The sequence below is a fragment of the Borostomias antarcticus genome, assembly GCF_949987555.1.
Source record: "Borostomias antarcticus genome assembly, chromosome: 11".
In the NCBI taxonomy this organism is placed as follows: Eukaryota; Metazoa; Chordata; class Actinopteri; order Stomiiformes; family Stomiidae; genus Borostomias; species Borostomias antarcticus.
In genome coordinates, this window is record NC_140244.1 from 27,197,359 (window position 1) to 27,215,332 (window position 17,974).

The 17,974-nt window shown below is 50.5% G+C and overlaps 1 protein-coding gene across 1 annotated transcript in view; it reads left to right on the forward strand.

The window, feature by feature from the left end:
* The window catches only part of LOC311315563 (LHFPL tetraspan subfamily member 3 protein-like), a gene marked incomplete at both ends in the record, with an annotated part of 36,135 nt that extends 20,336 nt beyond the window's left edge, over positions 1 to 15,799 (forward strand). Inside the window, one exon of the mRNA XM_084446232.1 lies at positions 15,674 to 15,799. Within this exon, the coding sequence (XP_084302358.1) occupies positions 15,674 to 15,799 (126 nt within the window). The remainder of the gene's footprint in view (positions 1 to 15,673) is intronic.
* Positions 15,800 to 17,974: the final 2,175 nt, after the last annotated feature.

The window sequence follows — 17,974 nt, forward strand, 5'->3', positions numbered from 1 at the left end:
CTGAAGAAGGTTTCAAAACTCCCCCATTGACTTCCATTCAAAAAAAAAGTTGAAAAAGCTGAATATTTTAAAAAGTCTAAAAGGTATTAAAAATCTGAAAGAGGTCCCATCGTGTCCCTAACAAGCTGCACATTTTTGATAGTTGAATGGTTTCTGTAGCTCAAAGTATGAAGGAGCTACAGAGAGCCAAAAAACGTACGGAAAAAGTAAAAATAATAAAGAACTGGATAACAATAGTGTGAATGCTTGCAGCATTCACACTAACTAGAAAATTGCATTTCCTGCAGAAAATGCGTGTGAATGCTGAGCAGTTGAACGGAATAGCAAAAGCATTGCTGAAAATGCATGAATGTGAAAAATCTGAAATGTCAAATGCATCACACCTGAATGGTTGAAAATCCTGGAAGCTGAAAAGCCTGGAAGCTTAAAAACCTTGAAGCTTATTTGAACTGTGAAACTGGCAGAATTTGAAGCTGAAGTGCATTACATAAAGAAGCTAAGAACTTCAATACATTGCTACAAAAGCTGGAAGATTAACTGTTACACTGTAATGATGGAATGTATTGCTTAAAAGATTGGAAGCTGTAAAACCTGGAAGCTTAGCTGAAATATGAAACTGGCAGAATTGGAAGCTGAACGGCATTGCCTAAATAAGCTAAAAACAAACACATTGCTACAAAAGCTGGAAGATAAACTGTAATACTGTCAAAGCTGAAACGGAATAGATGATGGAATGTATTGCTAAAAAGCTTGTAAGCTGGAAAACCTGGAAGCTCAACTGAAATGTGAAACTGGCAGAATTGGAACTGCATTACCTAAAGAAGCTAAGAACTTAAATACTTTTAAACTTTTCAACCTGAGTAGTTTAAGCCTTGAAATGAGCCTTTAGCTTGAAAGATGAACAATAGAGTAATACTGTCAAAGCTGAAAGATGGAATAAATGATGGAATGTATAGCTTGGAAGCCTGTCGGGACAGTACAGTGACCTCTGGGCATTCTCTATGCTCCCAACGGTGAAGACCATGTGTCTCTAGCCCACGTGGGCTGAGTTCTGTGGTCTATGGCGTGGATAGTGGCATGGTGGAAAGACTCCGCCCCCTCGAGTGAGAGTTGGTCGGGGGCAGTGCATTGACTTCTGGGCAATCTCCTTGCACCCACTGGTGAAGCCCGTTTGTCTCTAGCCCACTCAAGGGCTGAGTTGTGGTGTCCGTGGCGTGTTCAGTGGCGTGGTGGTGAGACTCCGCCCCTTTGGGTCGGAGCCAGTCGTGAACAGTGTAGGCCGCGCTGGGCTACCCACCTGCCTTCACCAGTGAAGACCGTGTGTCTCTAGCCACCTCAGAGGTTGTGTTGTGAGGTCCGTGGCGTGGTAGTGGCGTGATGGCGAGACTCCGCCCCCTTGGGTCAGAGCCGGTAGTGAACAGTGTAGGCCGCGCCGGGCTACCCACCTGTCTTCACCAGTGAAGACCGTGTGTCTCTAGCCACCTGAGAGGCTGTGTTGTGAGGTCCGTGGCGTGGATAGTGGCGTGATAGCGAGACTCCACCCCCTCCGGTCAGAGCAGGTCGGCGGCAGTGCACTGACATCCGGGCAATCTCCATGCACCCTGCAGTTAAGACCGTGTGTCTGTAGCTCACTCAGGGGCTGAGATGTGGGGACAGTGGCGTGGATAGTGACATGGTGACGAGACTCCGCCCCTCAGAGGTTGTGGGTGGCAGGTCAGTGATTGCCAGGCCATCCCCAGGCTTGGATATAAGGCAACCAGGCATCCCCAGGCATTGGATACCATGTGTCTATAGCCCACTCAGGGGGCCGAGCAGTAGCTGTAGAGGTATTGTATGGAAGTTGAGGTTAGAAGCAATAGCAGTGAAAAGCAGTAGGTGTTTGTTATAATTACTGCTAGTACTACACTCAAATATAGATTAGACCACTCATCATAACTCATAGTTTTATTGAGTTCAATAGCTGAAAGAGGAGAAAAGATATGAATATGAGTTTGCAGCCTGAAAGAGTGTCATTCTAAATATTTCTTTGAATATAAGGAAGGAAGGAAGGAAGGAAGGAAGGAAGGAAAGAAGGAAGGAAGGAAATAAGGAAGGATGGATGGAAGAAAGGATGGAAGGAAGGATGGAAGGAGGGAAGGAAGGAAGGAAGGCAGGAAGGAAGGCAGGCAGGCAGGCAGGCAGGCAGGCAGGCAGGCAGGCAGGAAGGAAGGAAGGAAGGAAGGAAGGAAGGAAGGATGGATGGATGGAAGAAAGGAAGGATGGAAGGAAGGAAGGAAGGATGGAAGGAATATGAATGCTACCACAGTAGTCATAAAAGGGTGCCTATACAGAGAGCCTGCGCGTGTCCCCAAATTCAAATCTCAACTGACACTGAGCATCCTCTCATTCACTTCAATGGAAAGGCATGCCGGCTTCAGACAGCTCTCTCATAAAAAGTATAAAGGTCACAGCCTAGATATTGACACCGTAGGAATCCTGAGAAAATGTTGAATATTTTAGGCTATGATATGTCTGTGGCGTGGATAGTGGCGAGGCTCCGCCCCCTCGGGTCAGAGCCAGTTGTGGACAGTGTAGGCCGCACCGGTCTACCCACCTGCATTCACCAGTGAAGACCGTGTGTCTCTAGCCACCTCAGAGGCAGTGTTGTGAGGTCCGTGGCGTGGATAGGGGCGTGATGGTGAGACTCCGCCCCCTGGGGTCAGAGCCGGTCGAGGACAGTGTACTGCTCTCTGGGCCACCCACATTCTCCAGGCCACCCACATACATGCAACTGTGAAAACTGTGTCTTTAGCCAACTCGGGCTGAGATGTGGGGACCGTGGCGTGGATAATGGCGTGATGGTAAGACTCCATCCCCTTGGGTCAGAGCCAGTCAGGAGCAGGTCAGTGACCGCCAGGCCATCCCCATGCACCCCTCATTGGAGACCGTGTGTCTATAGCCCACTCCGTGGCTGAGCAGTAGCTGTGGAGGTTTTGTATGGAAGTTGAAGTGAGAAGCAGTTGCAGTGAGAAGCAGTGTGTTTGTTATAAGTGCAGCTACTATAGTACTACACTGAAAATTGATTTAACCACTCATCATAACACATAGTTTTATTGACTGCAATAGCTGAAAGAGTAGAAAAGGTATTAATATGAGTTTACAGCCTGAAAAAGAGTGTCATTCTGAATATTTATTTGAATATAAGGAAGGTAGGAAGGACGGACGGAAGGAATGAATGAAGGAAGGAGGGAAGGAAGGAGGGAGGGAGGGAAGGAAGGAAGGATGGAATGAAGGAATATGAATGCTACTACAGTAGTCATAAAAGGGTGCCTGTACAGAGAGCGTGCATGTCCCCAAATTCAAATCCCAACTGACACTGTGAGCATCCTCTCATTCACTTCAATGGAAAGGCATGCCGGCTTCAGACAGCTCTCTCATAAAAAGTATAAAGGTCACAGCCTAGATATTGACACCGTAGGAATCCTGAGAAAATGTTGAATATTTTAGGCTATGATATGTCCGTGTAGTTTAAAAACTGTAGGCATGGCGACGAGTTAGAAAAAGGGTAAACATGCAAAATTAGCAGCTCAAAAGTTACAGTGTGGGCCCATACGTTTCAATGGAGAGCGCAGTTGCCGAACAAATTGTCATACAGCGAAAACTATAAGTCACACGGCTTAGATACTTACATTGTACGAATCAGCACAGTTGTGTGAACGTTTTAATGTAGAAAATGTGTATGAGCTGTTAAAACTGTAGGAGCGACAGCAGTTTACAAAACGTGTAGATGTTTTCAAAATACGAGCTGCTACACTCTAAATACTGAACATTCCACACATCCACTTCAATGTTAAAAAAGGTCCAAAACAAACTTAAATTACATAAAAACTATAAGGAATTTAAAAATTCTGAATAGATCGTTTACTCAGCTAAAGGTCCTGAATATTTTAAACTTCGAAGGAGGTTTCTAGCACAAAAAATGAAGGAGGAGATAGGTTTCAAAGCTGAAGAGGATTTCCAGGTCCGCCCATAGACTTCCATTGTAAAAAAAATATTGAAAAAGCTGAATATTTTAAAAAGTATGAAAGATATTAAAAATCTGAAAGAAGTCCCATCGTGTCCATAAAAATACAAACATTTTGATATTTGAATGGTTTCTGTAGCTCAAAGTATGAGGGAGTTAAGGAGAGCCAAAGTATGTACGGAAGGAAAAAAGAGAGGTGTCAATTCTAATACTAGTTAATTGCATTTCCTGCAGAAAATGCGTGTGAATGCTGAGCAGCTGAACGGAATAGCAAAAGCATTGCTGAAAATGCATAATTGTGAGAAATCTGAAATGTCAAATGCATCACACCTGAATGGTTGAAAATCCTGGAAGCTGAAAAGCCTGGAAGCTGAAAAACCTTGAAGCTTAGCTGAACTGTGAAACTGGCAGAATTGGAAGCTGAAGTGCATTACATAAAGAAGCTAAGAACTTAAATACATTGCTACAAAAGCTGGAAGATAAACTGTTACACTGTAATGATGGAATGTATTGCTAAAAAGATTGGAAGCTGAAAAACCTGGAAGCTGAAATGTGAAACTGGCAGAATTGGAAGCTGAATTGCATTGCCTAAAGAAGCTAAAAACTTAAATACATTGCTATAAAAGCTGGAAGATAAACGGTAATACTGTCAAAGCTGGAACATGGAATAAATGATGGAATATATTGCTAAAAAGCTTGTAGGCTGGAAAACCTGGAAGCTTAAATGAAATGTGAAACTGGCAGAATTGGAACTGCATAACCTAAAGAAGCTAAGAACTGAAATACTTTTAAACTTTTCAACCTGAGTAGTTTAAGCCTTGAACTGAGCCTTTAGCTTGAAAGATGAGCAATAGAGTAATACTGTCAAATCTGAAAGATGGAATAAATGATGGAATGTATAGCTTAAGAGCTTGGAAGCCTGTCGGTGACAGTACAGTGATCTCTGGGCAATCTCTATGCACCAGATGGTGAAGGCAGTGTGTCTCTAGCCCACATGGGCTGAGTTCTGTGGTCTATGGCGTGGATAGTGGCGTGGTGGAAAGACTCCGCCGCCTTGGTCACCGTTGGTCAGGGGCAGTGCATTGACCTCCGGGCAATCTCCTTAGTGAAGGCCGTGTGTCTCTAGCTAACTCAGGGGCCGAGTTGTGGGGTCTGTGGTGTAGATAGTGGCGTGGTGGCGAGACTCCCCCTCCTTGGGTCACAACATGTCGGGGACAGTACAGTGACCTCTTGGCAATCTCCATGCACCCACCCGTGAAGACCATGTGTCTCTAACCCGGTCAGAGTTGTGTTGTCCGTGGCATGTTAAGTGGTGTGGTGAAGAGACTCCGCCCCCTCGCGTCAGAGCCGGTAATGGCCAGTGTAGGCCGTGCCGACCTGTCTTCACCAGTGAAGACCGTGTGTCTCTAGCCACCTCAGAGGCTGTGTTGTGAGGTCCGTGGCATGGTAGTGGCATGGTGGTGAGACTCCGCCCCCTTGGGTCAGAGCTGGTCATGGACAGTATAGGCCACACTGGGCTATCCACCTGCCTTCACCAGTGAAGACCGTGTGTCTCTAGCCACCTCAGAGGCTGTGTTGTGAGGTCCGAGGCGTGGTAGTGGCGTGGTGGCGAGACTCCGCCCCCTCGGGTCAGAGCCGGTTTTGGACAGTATAGGCCGCACTGGGCTACCCACCTGCCTTCACCAGTGAAGGCCGTGTGTCTCTAGCCACCTCAGAGGCTGTGTTGTGAGGTCCGTGGCGTGGATAGTGGTGTGATTGCGAGACTCCGCCCCCTCGGGTCAGAGCCGGTTGTGGACAGTGTAGGCCGCACCGGACTACCCACCTGCCTTCACCAGTGACGACAGTGTGTCTCTAGCCACCTCAGAGGCTGTGTTGTGAGGTCCGAGGCGTGGTAGTGGCGTGGTGGCGAGACTCCGCCCCCTCGGGTCAGAGCCGGTTGTGGACAGTGTAGGCCGCACCGGACTACCCACCTGCCTTCACCAGTGAAGACCGTGTGTCTCTAGCCACCTCAGAGGCATTGTAGTGGCGTGGTGGTGAGACTCCGCCCCCTCGGGTCAGAGCCGGTTGTGGACAGTGTAGGCCGCACTGGACTACCCACCTGCCTTCACCAGTGAAGACCGTGTGTCTCTAGCCACCTCAGAGGCTGTGTTGTGAGGTCCGTGGCGTGGATAGTGGTGTGATTGCGAGACTCCGCCCCCTCGGGTCAGAGCCGGTTGTGGACAGTGTAGGCCGCACCGGACTACCCACCTGCCTTCACCAGTGACGACCGTGTGTCTCTAGCCACCTCAGAGGCTGTGTTGTGAGGTCCGAGGCGTGGTAGTGGCGTGGTGGCGAGACTCCGCCCCCTCGGGTCAGAGCCGGTTGTGGACAGTGTAGGCCGCACCGGACTACCCACCTGCCTTCACCAGTGAAGACCGTGTGTCTCTGGCCACCTCAGAGGCTGTGTTGTGAGGTCCGAGGCATGGTAGTGGCGTGGTGGCGAGACTCCGCCCCCTTGGGTCAGAGCCGGTTGTGGACAGTGTAGGCCGCACTGGACTACCCACCTGCCTTCACCAGTGAAGACCGTGTGTCTCTAGCCACCTCAGAGGCTGTGTTGTGAGGTCCGAGGCGTGGTAGTGGCGTGGTGGCGAGACTCCGCCCCCTCGGGTCAGAGCCAGTCGTGGACAGTGTAGACCGCACCCGGTTACCCACCTGCCTTCACCAGTGAAGATCGTGTGTCTCTAGCTGCCTCAGAGGCTGTGTTGTGAGGTGCGTGGCGTATTAGTGGCATGATGGCGAGACTCCGCCCCCTTGGGTCCGAGCCGGTCTTGGACAGTGTACGCTGCTCTGGGCCTCCAACCTGCCCCCACCGGCAATGACCCTGTGTCCTTAGCCCACTCAGGGTCTGAGTTGTGGGGTGCGTGGCGTGGATAGTGGTGTGGTGGCGAGACTCCGCCCCCTTGGGTCAGAGCTGGTCGTGGACAGTGTAGGCCGTGCCGGGCTACCCACCTGCCTTCACCAGTGAGGACCGTGTGTCTCTATCCACCTCAGAGGCTGTGTTGTGAGGTCCGTGGCATGGATAGTGGCGTGATGGCGAGACTCCGCCCCCTCTGGTCAGAGCAGGTCGGGGGCAATGCACTTACATCCGGGGAATTGCCATGCACCCAACAGTGAAGCCGTGTCTGTAGCTCACTCAGGGGCTGAGATGTGGGGACAGTGGCGTGGATAGTGGCGTGGAGACGAGACTCCGCCCCCTCAGGTCAGAGCTGGTCGAGGAGAGTGTACTGCTCCCCGGGCCACCCACATGCACCCAACCGTGAAAACTGCATCTTTAGCCAACTCAGGGTCTGAGATGTTGGGACGGTGGCGTGGATAGTGGCGTGGTGGCAAGACTCCGCCCCCTCAGGTCAGAGGTTGTGGGGGGCAGGTCAGTGATTGCCAGGCCATCCCCATGCACCCCTCATCCCACCATGTGTCTATAGCCCACTCCGGGGCCGAGCAGTAGATGTGGAGGTGTTGTATGGAAGTTGAGGTTAGAAGCAGTAGTAGTGACAAGCAGTAGGTGTTTGTTATAAGTACTGCTAGTACTACACTCAAAAATCGATAAGCCCACTCATCATAACTCATAGTTTTATTGAGTTCAATAGCTGAAAGAGGAGAAAATATATTAATATGAGTTTACAGCCTGAAAAAGTGTCATTCTGAATATTTCTTTGAATATAAGTAAGGAAGGAAGGAAGGAAAGAAGGATGGATGAAAGGAAGGAAGGATGGAAGGAAGGATGGAAGGATGGAAGAAAGGAATATGAATGCTGCCACAATAGTCATAAAAGGGTGCCTGTACAGAGAGCCTGCGCTTGTCCCCAAATTCAAATCTCAACTGACACTGTGAGCATCCTCTCATTCACTTCAATGGAAAGGCATGCCGGCTTCAGACAGCTCTCCCTCAAAAAGTATGAAGGTCACAGCCTAGATATTGACACCCTAGGAATCCTGAGAAAATGCTGAACATTTAAGGCTATGATATGTCCATGTAGCTTAAAAACTGTAGGCATGGCGACGAGTTAGAAAAAGTGTAAAAATGCAAAATTAGCAGCTCAAAAGTTAGAGGGTGGGCCCATACGTTTCAATGGAGAGCGCAGTTACCGAACAAATTGTCATACAGAGAAAACTATAAGTCACACGGCTTAGATGCTTACATTGTATGAATCAGCACAGTTGTGTGAATGTTTTAATGTAGAATATGTGTATGAGCTGTTAAAACTGTAGGAGCGACAGCAGTTTACAAAACGTGCAGATGTTTTCAAAATACGAGCTGCTACACTGTAAAAACTGAACATTCCACACATCCACTTCAATGTTAAAAAGGGTCCCAAACAAACTTAAATTACATAAAAACTAAAAGGAATTTCAAAAATCTGAATGGTTAGTTTACTCACCTAAAGGTCCTGAACATTTTAAACTTTGAAGGAGGTTTCTAGCACAAAAAATGAAGGAGGAGATAGGTTTCAAAGCTGAAGAGAATTTCAAGGTCCAGCCATAGACTTCCATTGTAAAATAAATATTGAAAAAGCTGAATATTTTAAAAAGTGGAAAAGATATTAAAAATCTGAAAGATATCCCACAAAGACCTTAAAGAGCTGAACATTTTGATAGTTGAATGGTTTCTGTAGCTCAAAGTATGAAGGAGTTGAAGGCTGAAGAAGGTTTCAAAACTCCCCCATTGACTTCCATTCAAAAAAACTGTTGAATAAGTTGAATATTTTAAAAAGTATAAAAGGTATAAAAAATCTGAAAAGATTCCGCGCATGTCCTTAACAAGCTGAACATTTTGATACTTGAATGGTTTAAATAGCTCAAAGTATGAAGGAGCTACAGAGAGCCAAAAAACGTACGGAAGAAGAAGTAAGAATAAACTATAAAGAACTGGATAACAATAGTGTGAATGCTCTAAAGCAGGGGCCTCAAACTCAAACTGGCTTGGGGCCACTGCTGGTATCGTCAACTCATAGGAGGGCCACGTCAACTTCAACTACTACTAACTATAAGAAAGTGCAATATTTCGGAAAATGTCATTTTTCATTTCCATAACTAGACTCACAACTCAGTCACTAAATGTTGCAAGACTATTCCATAACTAACATTTTCATCATACAAATTCAAACCGGTTTCCATTCATTTTAATATATTTTAACAGTTAGTACTGCAAATATTTTTTCCTTACTTTTATTTGATCTTGAATAGCTTACATTTGTACTTTATTCTGTTTTAGCTGCAAGATGCATCACTACTGTAAGCCTGCCCTAGACCTGTAGCTAGCTTCTTGCATTTATTAAAGTTCAAGTTTGTTTCCATTTCTTACCAGACACTTGAATACATGTGTAGGCTACTACTCTATTTCTGGCTAGACACTTATCTTGAAAGACTGACACGTCAGCCCTTGACATTATATTCCTTCAGAACGGCGACTTTGTTCTTGCATATCAGGCAGGTAGCATTTCCATTGAACTCTACAAAAAATACTGCAATGTCCATCTTTCTTGAAACTGTCTGTGTTCCTAACGTTAGTTAACCATGAAAACAGCCTCTCGGTGGCGAGCTGCATTCCGTTCATAGTTGCATGCGGATTGATTGCACCTGTGACTGCATCGTTCACCTCGCGCGCTGCGCACAATAACAGAATTTCGCCCCACGTTTGAGCGACTTGAATTTTGCATTGTAGGCCTGCCTGCCGGCGCCGTTTACAAGAAATTATTTTGCGGGCCGGATTACATTATATTTCTGACATCATGTCGCGGGCCGGATGGAGGGGTGTGGCGGGCCGCAGATGGCCCGCGGGCCGCGAGTTTGAGACCCCTGCTCTAAAGCATTCACACTAATTACCCCTGGTAATAACTAGATAAATACAGAGGAACTACAGCTGAAATACTAAGAAAACCTCAACTACCCATCAACTCAACAAAGTAGCGTAGTTGTGAGCGGTTTAGTTTGGTGTGGAGAGGGGAGGAGCCTAGTAATACCATGGAAACAAACAATGCTTCCTTTTACAGCACAGTCTCAGATTGCTAACTGAGTAAATTAGTCATGTTTTACTTGGTAACATTGCAGAATATATACAGTATTGCACAAGTTTGTGTTAATTGCATGGACAATAATAATAATAATAAATATTATAATCTATTACAAGGTACATGGCAAGAGCCTGGTATTACCATGGAAACGGGCTTCCTTTTACGGTTCATTTTATCCCATACAGCATTGTAGAAAAAAATAATACAGGATATAGCATCATTAGAGCAGCTACAGTGTTCTACATGACCAGAAGAACAGCTGTAACACATGAAAAGTGGGCGTCTCATACAACAGCATGATTTAAACAGTTTTATTATCAAATGTCATTATTTCATCAGTCACTGCTAATTAAAGTGTGTGTGTGTGTGTGTGTGTGTGTGTGTGTGTGTGTGTGTGTGTGTGTGTGTGTGTGTGTGTGTGTGTGTGTGTGCTGGAGCAGAGAATGTGTCATACTCACGAGTGATGCTGGATGACCAGGGTATCCGTGCGCTCTGACACGGTCTCTCTCTGCATGGCTGACGGGAACACAGCCTACAGAACCAACAGAACCTGCCTACGGAACCTACAACATCTGCAGAACCTACAGATCCTAACCTACGGAACCTGCAGAACGTGCAGAACCAATGGAACCGTAGGTGTGAGTGGGCGGTAAGGCTGGTGAGATCCCTCAGCCTGTGGCTGGAGCCTAATGCAGCTCAGCTGTGTTGAGGTCATGATGAGGTCATGATGAGGTCAGCCAGGTCTAAACAGGGAAACACCCTCAACCCTCTCTCCTCCGTCTCTCCCTCTCTCCCTAGCCCTCCTTCTCTCTCTACCTCTCTCTTCCTCCTCTCTAACCCCCTTTCTCTCTCCACCCCTCCCTCCCTCTTTCTCACTCTTTCTTTCTATTTCACTCTCTACCTCTCCCTTCCTCCTCTCTCTATCCCTCTTTCTCCCTCTACCTCTCCCTTTCTTTCTCTCTCTCCCTCTCTCTTTCTCTCTCTCCTAACTCTCTCTCCCCCTCTCTCTCACACTCTTTCCCTCTCCTGCTGTGAAAGCCATAGAAGAGGGGGGAGGGGGAGAGAGGAGAGGGAGAGAGGAGAGAGAGAGAGAGAGGGGGAGAGGGAGAGAGAAAGAAGGGGAGACAGAGAAGGGGAGAGAGAGAGCGGGGGGTTGGGAGAGAGAGAGTGAGAGAGAAGGAGAGAGAGAAAGAGAGAGGGGGAGAGAGGGAGAAAGAGGGGGAGAGGGTGGAAACAGGGACAGACAGCTGGTAGGGCCCCCCCCCCCCCAGGCCAGCTGACCCTCAGACCCTCAGACTATCTTAGGAAGCTGCTCTGGCCGACATCATGTTTCCACCATGTGCTCCACATACCTGGAACACCCCACAACAGAGACCCAGATACCTGGAACACCCCACAACAGAGACCCACATACCTGGAACACCCCACAACAGAGACCCACATACCTGGAACACCCCACAACAGAGACCCACATACCTGGAACACCCCACAACAGAGACCCACATACCTGGAACACCCCACAACAGACCCACATACCTGGAACACCCCACAACAGACCCACATACCTGGAACACCCCACAACAGAGACCCACATACCTGGAACACCCCCCAACAGACCCACATACCTGGAACACCCCACAACAGAGACCCACATACCTGGAACGCCCCACAACAGGGACCCACATACCTGGAACACCCCACAACAGAGACCCACATACCTGGCCTCACAACAGAGACCCACATACCTGGAACGCCCCACAACAGAGACCCACATACCTGGACACCCCACAACAGGGACCCACATACCTGGACACCCCACAAGAGACCCACATACCTGGAACGCCCCACAACAGAGACCCACATACCTGGACACCCCACAACAGAGACCCACATACCTGGACACCCCACAACAGAGACCCACATACCTGGAACGCCCCACAACAGGGACCGGTTCTGAGAACATGTGGGTTATTATACAGAATGACTTCCTCAACACTTTCACTTTCCTGATAATGATCATTAAAAATAAAATAAAAGGAAAACAGTAAAAATATTATTATTTTTTAATTAATTTTAAAATATAAAAATATTTATATTTTAATCCGCTCTAATTAATGTCACTAATTAGAGCGGGGGTCCTAATCGGTGGTACTACCAGGGGGAGGGTCCTGTTTGGGGCTTTAAGGGGTGGTGTGTTTCCTGTCCTGGCTCTATACTGCCCTCTTGTGTCAAACCCCGAGAGCGTTTAATTGCTCGTCTTTCTGTTGTATAAATCCACAAGTGTGAAGAACTAACCACGTCTCCATGGTTACGGTATTATCGGAAAGGAACGGTCTCTCTTTGGAAGACCCGACTCTGAAGAACCCGTTTTCTCCACAAGATAAACACAGTGAATGGGCGGGGCCACTACGGCCATGTCTACAGTGAATGGGCGGGGCCACTACGGCCATGTCTACAGTGAATGGGCGGGGCCACTACAACCATGTCTACAGTGAATGGGCGGGGCCACTACAACCATGTCTACAGTGAATGGTGCCTGAATACACCCCTAAAGGTGTCAGAATGCACCCCTAATCCTGTGGTGACGCGTACGTCAGTGGGAGAACATCTAGGGGGTTCTATGGGGGCGTTCTCCGGGGGGGTTCTCCGTGGTTAGTGTGGAGGGTGTCCTGGGTGTCGGGGGCAGTCTGAGGTCTGAAACAGAAGATGAGACCTGACACACCTGGTCCTGTCCGTCTCCACCAGCACAGAGATCTACACACAGAATAGAGAGAGAGAGAGAGAGAGAAGGAGAGAGAGAGAGAGAGAGACAGAGAGAGAGAGAGAAGGAGAGAGAGAGAGAGTGAGAGAGAGACAGAGAGAGACAGAGAGAGAGAGAGAGAGAGTGAGAGAGAGACAGAGAGAGACAGAGAGAGAGAGAGGGAGACAGAGAGAGACAGATAGAGAGACATAGTGAGAGGCAGAGAGAGAGACAGAGAGAGAGACAGAGAGAGAGAGAGACAGAGACAAAGAGAGAGAGAAAGAGAGAGATTTTTTTTTAAAGAAGAAAGAATTAGCCTAGGCAAAAACAGCCCTGTCTGGGGAAGAGAGAGCATTTGAGAGCAGAGGACGGGAGAGGAGGAAATCAAATCACATCAAACTTTATTTGTAGAGCGCATTTCATACCCAGAGGCAACACAATGCGCTTTACAGAGAACAAGGGAGGTGGGCATACGACCCACCCCTACATATTCCAGAGGGAAGCAAAAATACAGTTTCACCCGGGGCCAGATAAGTGAGCTGTAAAAATTCTTCCCTGACCCCTCTCAACAAGGCGATCAAGCAAGATCCTGGAACATGTTTGTCTATTGGCTAAGAACATAATCTGATGTTTAAGTGAATCATATTACAAAGCACAAATAATCTCTTATCAGAACAGGCTGATAGAGAATGTAGAGTGAACTGGTGAGAGCCTCAGAGCAGAGGTGGGGAGACAGGAAGCAGAGAGCCTAGAGTTTAAAAGGGGAGGGGTTGGCTGGATAGGGACAGCTGACCACACAGAGTGGGAAGGAGGCAGGGGGCCCCTCCAGGAGCCATGGGGGGCCATTTGGAGAACCTTATGGTTATCGTGGCTAACAGGCAGACCCAAGCCACACAGACACTGAGTAACAATCAGGACTGGGAATTCATCCCAGACCTGCAAACTCTGGAGTAGTGAAAAAGGTGACGACATACAAAACTAAAACCCTCTAGAGTCACTGAAACTACCATGGTTAACGTAAAAAAGGTGACTGTAGCCAAAAGGTGACAAGTTTGCAGGTCTGTCATTCACTGAAGCAGCTGGGGGAGGTTTGTGGGGCGTGGGGGAGGTTTGTGGGGCGTGGGGGAGGTTTGTGGGGCGTGGGGGAGGTTTGTGTGGCGTGGGGGAGGTTTGTGTGGCGTGGGGGAGGTTTGTGTGGCATGGGGGAGGGGCGTGGGGCGTGGGGGAAGGTTTGTGGGGCGTGGGGGAGGTTTGTGTGGCGTGGGGGAGGTTTGTGTGGCGTGGGGGAGGTTTGTGTGGCATGGGGGAGGGGCGTGGGGCGTGGGGGAAGGTTTGTGGGGCGTGGGGGAGGTTTGTGGGGCGTGGGGGAGGTTTGTGGGGCGTGGGGGAGGTTTGTGTGGCGTGGGGGAGGTTTGTGTGGCGTGGGGGAGGTTTGTGTGGCGTGGGGGAGGTTTGTGGGGTGTGGGGGAGGTTTGTGTGGCGTGGGGGAGGGGCGTGGGGCGTGGGGGAGGTTTGTGTGGCGTGGGGGAGGTTTGTGGGGCGTGGGGGAGGTTTGTGGGGCGTGGGGGAGGTTTGTGGGGCGTGGGGGAGGTTTGTGTGGCGTGGGGGAGGTTTGTGGGGCGTGGGGGAGGTTTGTGGGGCGTGGGGGAGGTTTGTGGGGCGTGGGGGAGGTATGTGGGGCGTGGGGGAGGTTTGTGTGGCGTGGGGGAGGTTTGTGGGGTGTGGGGGAGGTTTGTGTGGCGTGGGGGAGGGGCGTGGGGCGTGGGGGAGGTTTGTGTGGCGTGGGGGAGGTTTGTGGGGCGTGGGGGAGGTTTGTGGGGCGTGGGGGAGGTTTGTGGGGCGTGGGGGAGGTTTGTGTGGCGTGGGGGAGGTTTGTGGGGCGTGGGGGAGGTTTGTGGGGCGTGGGGGAGGTTTGTGGGGCGTGGGGGAGGTATGTGGGGCGTGGGGGAGGTTTGTGTGGCGTGGGGGAGGTTTGTGGGGCGTGGGGGAGGTTTGTGGGGTGTGGGGGAGGTTTGTGGGGTGTGGGGGAGGTTTGTGGGGCGTGGGGGAGGTTTGTGGGGTGTGGGGGAGGTATGTGGGGCGTGGGGGAGGTTTGTGGGGCGTGGGGGAGGTTTGTGTGGCGTGGGGGAGGGGCAGGCTCAGGGTGGTCAGAAGTGTTCATTAGAAATGTTGGGACATTTTCATTTGACTGTATTCAGCCTTCATTTACTCCCCCATTTAGAGACGGTGCTGTTCTAAGAGTTTACCGAGCGCTCGTGCACCCGGGAGGCCGGAGCGGTCAAGGTCCCTCTGGGAGGCCGGAGCGGTCAAGGTCACTCTGGGAGGCCGGAGCGGTCAAGGTCACTCTGGGAGGCCGGAGCGGTCAAGGTCCCTCTGGGAGGCTGGAGCGGTCAAGGTCGCTCGGGGAGGCTGGAGCGGTCAAGGTCGCTCTGGGAGGCTGGAGCGGTCAAGGTCGCTCCGGGAGGCTGGAGCGGTCAAGGTCGCTCTGGGAGGCTGGAGCGGTCAAGGACGCTCTGTATCCTGTTATGCAGATAAAACGCTGAGGATTATTGTTCAACTGATGGGAATGACTTGTGGGAGGCAGAAGGAAAAGGTCAGGGTGACCCTTGGTGGACTAGAGGCCTGTCTATACGTGCTCTAAGGGAAACGCTTTGTGCTGTGTGTAGTGAAGTTGACGTGGGCCTCATCTGACCGAGGGGGGGGGGGGGGGGCCCAACGATACTCCCCCAGGCCCACTCGGGGTCCCACTCACACGAGACCCTCGAGCACGGCGCTCTGTTGGGCTGCCCGGCGCCATATTCTAATAAGCTCCTGCACCTCCAATAAAACCTTTAACCGGTTGACGGACGGTCCAGTGTCTGTGTGTTCTGGGCGCTCGCAGGATCCAGGATGTCCACCGCCGTCGGCAGACAGAGCTCAGGGGGGCGAGCGAGACAGGCGGCCAACGGGGAGCGTGATCCTGGGGTCAGAGGTCAAGCACGAGGAGAACCGCAGACAACTCCGCTAGACTGAAAAAACTCATTACATTCAAGAAAAACCTGCAGACCTACCTGTTCAAAAGGGCATTTCCTATTGAACAATAACAATACAGGTTTTTAATTTTGTTAGCATGATGTCATTCCTATTTTATATTGTTTTCTCATGTCTGAATTTTATGTTTGTGTTTGTTATACTGTTGTCTCTTGTATTTGCCTTTGTATTTCCTATGTTGTGTAAAGCACATTGAGAGGCATGTTGTCTGAAATGTGCTCTATTAATAAAGATGATTATTATTATTAACTGTAGCGTATGGGACAGCATATGATCCTCTATCACAGAGTCATAGGCCTACTGTACATTCATGGGGGGGCGATGGAACGCCTACTGTACATTCATGGGGGGGCGATGGAAAGCCTACTGTACATTCATGGGGGGGCGATGGAACGCCTACTGTACATTCATGGGGGGGCGATGGAAAGCCTACTGTACATTCATGGGGGGGCGATGGAACGCAGGTCAAGAGGCATCGCCATGTTGTTGAACAGTCTTGCAGGTGGGAAGTGCCCTCTCTTAGCATGGGGGGGGCAGGAACGGACTTGCAGGTGTGAAGTGCCCTCTCTTAGCATGGGGGGGGGGCAGGAAGGGACTTGCAGGTGTGAAGTGCCCTCTCTTAGCATGGGGGGGGGGCAGGAACAGTCTTGCAGGTGTGAAGTGCCCTCTCTTAGCATGGGGGGGGCAGGAACGGACTTGCAGGTGTGAAGTGCCCTCTCTTAGCATGGGGGGGGGGCAGGAAGGGACTTGCAGGTGTGAAGTGCCCTCTCTTAGCATGGGGGGGGCAGGAACAGTCTTGCAGGTGTGAAGTGCCCTCTCTTAGCATGGGGGGGGCAGGAACAGTCTTGCAGGTGTGAAGTGCCCTCTCTTAGCATGGGGGGGGCAGGAACAGTCTTGCAGGTGTGAAGTGCCCTCTCTTAGCATGGGGGGGGGGCAGGAAGGGACTTGCAGGTGTGAAGTGCCCTCTCTTAGCATGGGGGGGGGGCAGGAACAGTCTTGCAGGTGTGAAGTGCCCTCTCTTAGCATGGGGGGGGCAGGAACGGACTTGCAGGTGTGAAGTGCCCTCTCTTAGCATGGGGGGGGCAGGAACGGACTTGCAGGTGTGAAGTGCCCTCTCTTAGCATGGGGGGGGGGCAGGAAGGGACTTGCAGGTGTGAAGTGCCCTCTCTTAGCATGGGGGGGGGGCAGGAACAGTCTTACAGGTGTGAAGTGCCCTCTCTTAGCATGGGGGGGGGGCAGGAACGGACTTGCAGGTGTGAAGTGCCCTCTCTCAGCATGGGGGGGGCAGGAATGGACTTGCAGGTGTGAAGTGCCCTCTCTTAGCATGGGGGGGGGCAGGAACGGACTTGCAGGTGTGAAGTGCCCTCTCTTAGCATGGGGGGGGCAGGAACAGTCTTGCAGGTGTGAAGTGCCCTCTCTTAGCATGGGGGGGGGGCAGGAAGGGACTTGCAGGTGTGAAGTGCCCTCTCTTAGCATGGGGGGGGGGCAGGAACAGTCTTGCAGGTGTGAAGTGCCCTCTCTTAGCATGGGGGGGGGCAGGAACAGTCTTGCAGGTGTGAAGTGCCCTCTCTTAGCATGGGGGGGGGGCAGGAACAGTCTTGCAGGTGTGAAGGGCCCTCTCTTAGCAGGGGGGGGGGGCAGGAATGGATTTGCAGGTGTGAAGTGCCCTCTCTTAGCATGGGGGGGGGGGCAGGAACAGTCTTGCAGGTGTGAAGTGCCCTCTCTCAGCATGGGGGGGGGCAGGAACAGTCTTGCAGGTGTGAAGTGCCCTCTCTTAGCATGGGGGGGGGCAGGAACAGTCTTGCAGGTGTGAAGTGCCCTCTCTTAGCATGGGGGGGGGGCAGGAACAGTCTTGCAGGTGTGAAGTGCCCTCTCTTAGCATGGGGGGGGCAGGAACGGACTTGCAGGTGTGAAGTGCCCTCTCTTAGCATGGGGGGGGCAGGAACAGTCTTGCAGGTGTGAAGTGCCCTCTCTTAGCATGGGGGGGGCAGGAACAGTCTTGCAGGTGTGAAGTGCCCTCTCTTAGCATGGGGGGGGCAGGAACAGTCTTGCAGGTGTGATGTGCCCTCTCTTAGCATGGGGGGGGCAGATGCAGGTGTGAAGTGCCCTCTCTTAGCATGGATGGACTTCCTCACTTAAAGGCATCTTGATA